At 36.5% G+C, this 6,000-nt stretch overlaps 1 protein-coding gene across 1 annotated transcript in view; it reads left to right on the top strand.

Moving 5' to 3' along the window:
* Window positions 1-5,776, top strand: part of drd3 (dopamine receptor D3) — a gene marked incomplete at its 5' end in the record, with an annotated part of 35,804 nt that extends 30,028 nt beyond the window's left edge. The window contains one exon of the mRNA XM_079806717.1: window positions 4,938-5,776. Within this exon, the coding sequence (XP_079662843.1) occupies window positions 4,938-5,134 (197 nt within the window). The 3' untranslated portion in view covers window positions 5,135-5,776. The remainder of the gene's footprint in view (window positions 1-4,937) is intronic.
* Window positions 5,777-6,000: the final 224 nt, after the last annotated feature.

A 6,000-nucleotide genomic window follows, 5' to 3' on the forward strand; every position in this document is an offset into this window, starting at 1 on the left:
TCCATCCATCATATCAATATCCTTTTCCATCCATCCTTCCTTCCATCCATCCATCATATCAATGTCCTTTTCCATCCATCCTTCCTTCCATCCATCCATCATATCAATGTCCTTTTCCATCCATCCAGCCATCCATCCATCATATCAATGTACTTTTCCAGCCATCCATCCATCCATCCATCATATCAATTTTCCATCCATCCATCCATCGTATCACTATCCCCTTCCATCCATCCATCATACCAATATCATTTTCCTCCCTCCATCCATCATACCAATATAATTTTCCTCCCTCCATCCATCAATCCATCCATCCATCATATCCCTATCCTTTTTCATATCCATCCATCCATCCATCCATCATACCACTATCATTTTCCATCCGTCCATCATATCACTATCATTTAACATCCATCTTATCACTATCCTTTTCCATCCATCCCTCCTTCCATCCAGCATCCATCCATCATATCCCTATCCTTTTTCATCCATCCATCATTCCATCCATTCATCATACCACTATCATTTTCCATCTATTCATCATATCACTATCCCTTTTCATCCATCCATTCATCCACTATTAAAATTCATCTTCTTTTTGTTATTTGTCACTATTGTCTTCAAATAAATTCAGCTCAAACTGATTGACAGTCTTTTTTCAATTGTTTTCTCCAAAATTTTAGCATATTGTGGTTCTTTGTAAGATTTTATAAGATGAAACTTAAAGGAGTTCACTTTCAAATGAAAATTACTCCATGATTTACTCACCCACAGGACATCCTAGGTGTATATGACTTTCTTCTTTCTGATGAACACAATAAGAGTTATATTAACACCATTGATTCGCTTCAGAAGGCCTTTATTATCTCCCTAGAGCCGTGTGAAGTACGTTAATGATGGATGATGGAGGTGCTTTTTTGAGCTTCAAACTCCATTGACCCCGTCACTGCCATTATAAAGCTTGGAAACGTCAGGATATTTATTAATATAACTCTGATTGTGTTCATCAGAAAGAAGAAAGTCACATACACCTATGTCTTGAGGGTGAGTAAATCATGGGGTAATTTTCATTTTAAAGTGAACTACTCCTTTAAGATTAACTTTTGAAAATCCCATTGGCTAACATTGTTAGAATGTTTGCCATTCAACAGTGATGATGACACTGTAATATTTGCATTCTTCATAGGGTTTGGTCTTGCATCTTGCATTTATTTGCATACTAAATTGTCATTGTTGTTGTTGTTTTTTTACTTCCATTTGTCGCTCTGAGCATCATAACAACAGTGACTCATGCAACATTTAATTTATGCATAATTTGAAAACTGTCTGTCTGTACATTCCATCTTGTTTTGGCCTAAAGCCATTTGTATTCATCATTTGCAAGGTTAAACATATCTGTTTTCCCTTGGTGACCTAGGCAAGATCATATATACATTATATAAATGTAATTCATTCCCATGTTGGAAAATCTGAATTCATTACAGAATCAGAAATCCTTCTAATGTTGAAAACAGTTGTGCTGCTTAATATATAAATCAGGATTCTTTGACGAACAGAAAGCTAAAAATAACAGCATTTCATCCAGTGATTGAATCCCGTGTGAAGGCAGGGTTGTGGTTGCATTTTATTTTGTAATTTCTTTGACTTGATTAACTCGACCTCTGTCATACGTCATTATCAACACTGATATGAATCCCTCTCTCACGTCTAGCAGATGAGACTTTTTCATGGACAATGAGACAGACAGCAGCAGAAGTGAGAGGAGGTGGTGGGAAGGGACATGTCATTTATGAAATCACCATCTTGCTGATTACTTACAGCAAATTGATTTCGTGATTTTTATCTTCACTATTTCAAAATTGTTTTCCGTTTTTGTGTGTTCTGACAACTCCTCCAACCCTCCCCCTCAACCCGAGCACATGCCACCGTACTATTTTTTTCAGTCAATGATTCACTTAGTTTTTCATTTGACATTTTGAAAGTGGGTTGCTGACTCGCTCCATGGAGCTCAGTCAGTCTGTGCTGGCGTGTGCCACAGTTTGTCAGATTGCCATCAAGGGCCACCTGGGGAATAGTGACGACGTTCAATGGCAGTAGCTTTATACAACACCTACAGAGTCCAGTCAGTCTCCAACATATTCGTTTTATAAAACATTAAGTACCAGACAACCAATTAGGCTCTATTAGTGTCAAATGATGACCCATGAGTCAGTGTTCTGTAAAGTGATAAATGACAGTGATGGTAATCTGAGATGTCTGCTTAATTGAGGAGGAAATTAAATCACACTCGTGGAGACAGATCTTGGATCGAGTGAATGGCTCAGCTGCCTCAGTTCAAAGTCAATTGGTCAGGGTTGTCACATGACCATTTTGCATGTGTTCAAGGTTTTTGAGCGGTAAAAACACCTGTTTTTATTTCAAATTCAACAATTTGTTATTTGCAAACGTGTAAAAACACTTTACAATTAGAAGTTTGAAGAGTAGTTCCCCCAAAAAGGCTTTATTTCTTCTGTGCATCACAAAAGGTGAAATTTAGAAGAACTGTACTTTTCACTGTTTTTAAAACAGACAAAAAAGCACCATTAAATGTGAGGAACAAGCATTATTAACTGATAATAATTGTCCAATCCATTGAGGTGTTTGCCACGGCAGCCAGTTCATTGAGTCAGTGAGTTGAACTCAACAACTGAATCAATCTGATTCTAAATGAATCATTAATTGGCTGAGTCTGAAATCAAATACTCTTCGAGTGGGTACTTATTTTGAATAAGAAATTACTTTGCGACCGCTAAAATGTATGTTCTATATAGTATGAATGTGTTTAGTATTAATTTAATCCGAATGTACTACATTCGCCATGTTGTCATTATCATGTGACTACCAGTTAGTTGAATCGCTTCACTGTCGTTTACAAATCCTCTCCTGTGGCCTCATGGGATAGTAAAGTGTACATCGTATGCACACAGAATGCTGGGTTAAAAACAACCCAAGTTAGGTTGAAAATGGACTAACCCAGCAATTGGGTTGTTTTAACCTAGTGAATGGGTTGATTTAACCCAACGGTTGGGTTAAATGTTTGCTTAAAACAACTCCATTTTTTTAGAGTGAAGGAATAGGTAATCTGGGCTGTATTTCCCGAAACCTTCTTAACACTACGTCGTTCTTAAGTTATACCTTAAGGTGTATCTTATCGTTAATACATGTTTCCCGAAACGATCTTAGTTAAGAATACCTTCTGTAAGACATTCGTTCGTAAGGTTGGTCTGGAGCACTCTTAGCTATACCTTATCACTATTGACAGTTCATTCCGATAGTGGCCACCACTGTTTATATACATCTCAGTCTTTACGAATATAATTCTGCTAATATAATTGAAGTGTTTTCATGCAAATAATACTATTGTCATTTACTCATTACACTGATGGCAGTTCGCTTTTTAATTAGCATTTCTATGTGCATTATTTCATCCGTGAAAACTTTAGTCCCCTGGCTACCATATCAAAAGCTGCAATTCAAAATTAATTTCGCCTGCCATGGCAGCGAATTCAGCAGATTTTAGATCTTGTTGGTCCGACTTTGTCAAGACAAATCTGACGGAGCTCAGCCCCGATATTCAGCTGTTGGTGCTCTTCTCTTTCTTTCTTTTTTCTCCGCTGTAGCTGTTGATTATCTTTCGCCTGTTGGGCCTTTATTGAGTAGGTCATCCAATAATAGAAATGTGTGATTTACCAATAATGTGATGTGGGAAATCAACTCTGCTTGTGGAGTAAATGAAGACTATGGCAAAATATATTATGATAATATAAATGGCATACTGCCAGTGTAAGTGGGTTGATACGTTTGGGCATGAGAGGTTGCGGGTTCGCACAATCATTTCAAAATTATTTACAACATGGATTTAGTTTGCAATTTGGATTATATTTATATGATCTCACGAGTCCTGATAAATGCAATTTCAACCATTTTTTGAAGTGCTTCTATTATAAAGAACACCGCTTTCTCACATAATGCAGTTAAACAGCCCCTGCATAGAGTGAATAATCGATTTTTGAGCCATTGATAAACTAATTCAGCACCGCCGCCACGGACAGCGCCTGCTAACGTCGCACTTAAGAAGGTATACCTTAAGCAACCTCCTAAGGTTTAGTTCGGGGAACACGCCTAGAAATGGTATACCTTTAGTTAAGTTATACCTTTAGAGTCTTCATAGCGTGACACGAGACAACGTTATCGGGAAATGCAGCCCAGGTTACTTTTTGCCTACTCTTTTTTTATGAATACTGTGAATTCTCTTTTCACATAATGTTTTTCGCCTACTATATTCTACTGTATATGCAAATTTGTATGGAGCCATTCAAACAACTTTTTTTGAACTGGAGCGACTGATTTATTGAACAGATGTTATTTTAGTGTTATTTTAGAATTATGTATATACACTATAATTATTATGAAATATATGAATTAGCGTTTATTTTTATATTTTTCATTTTAATTTAAGTTTAAGTAATTTTTTGTGCTTTTGTCATTTGCATTAATTTTTTTCTATTTGGCTTTATTTGTATTTTTATTTCAGTTTTAGTCATTTTAGCACATCAACTTCAACTAATCTATTTCAATTACCAAGACACTACAAATTTCCTTTAAGTTTTTCAACTAATATTAATATTTTATTCAGCTTTATTTTAAAAACCGTGAATGATTTTTAATAGTTTTAGTTAACAATAACAAAAGTGAATCGCTACCTATTTCATGAAATCTTAATACCAAAATGTGGTCTGTTTTTCGCACAAAGCTTCGCATTTGCTTCAAATTTGATACTTCTGGTGTATGGAAAAGATCAACCAGCACATTCCTCAATTTCTCCTTTTGTATTCCACTGAAGAAAGTCATACGGTTACTGTGCAAATGTTCATTTATGTTTTATTTTTGTCTCACAGGGGTTTTTCTTATTTGCTGGCTTCCCTTCTTTGTGACCCACATCCTAAACACTCACTGCAGAGCTTGCCATGTTCCTGCTGAGGTCTACAGCGCCTTCACTTGGCTCGGCTACGTCAACAGCGCTCTCAATCCAGTCATCTACACCACGTTCAACACTGAGTTCCGCAGAGCCTTTATTAAAATCCTGAGCTGCTAAAACTACTCCCATATAATGTGCAATGCAGCTTCCAGACATTATGGATTCCATTTTTGGATGTAAAGTGCCATATGCAGAGGATATTAAATGCCTTGAATAATTTGGATGTGTTCAAGGTTATTCTACTTTCACTACAAAGTACACTACGCTTGCAATTGGTGGAACTGCATTCATCCAAAATCTTCCAAATTTGATAGTTCACTTTTAGAGGATGGACCAATCTGGAGTTGCAATTGTGGCTTCACATAAAACAAAACAAAAAAAAGCCTAGAATATAGGCTACTCTAGAACTTTATTCCCTTCGCGCATGCAGGTGAATTCCGAGGCCATCATGTGTTTTGCATGTGTCACACCGCTGAATTAAGCTGAGTTGAAACTCTTCAGTTGTAAAACAGCTAAGAAAACAATTTATGTGGCTGCAAAGGCTAGTGATTTGTCAAAGGGAACATAAAGCAGGTGGACCAAAGGAGCGTGAAGTAGGTAAAAGATCGAAGACTGTGTTGTACCTTTGATGGTTTCTCCCCTCTAAGGCCGGGTGTCGTGATCCAACTGCATATCAGGAGAGAAAAAAGAAGAGATGGTCATGATTGTTATGAATGAAACATGGTTTTGTGCTGTGAATTAAAGCTACATTGAATCTCCAAAAGCCCTGGTGTCATCTGAAATATATACTGAAGCGTTATGCCCATTTTGCATGGGACTAATAATATAAATATACATAGATACTAATACACATACACTAACGTTCAAATCTTTGGGGTTGGCAAGATTTTTATAAAGTTTTATAAAGTCTCTTATGCTCACCAAGGCTGCATTTATTGGATCAGAAATACAGTAAAACTATTTTAAATTATTGTAATTTAAAA

This window comes from Gobio gobio, assembly GCF_949357685.1.
Source record: "Gobio gobio genome assembly, chromosome: 23".
Taxonomy (NCBI): domain Eukaryota; kingdom Metazoa; phylum Chordata; class Actinopteri; order Cypriniformes; family Gobionidae; genus Gobio; species Gobio gobio.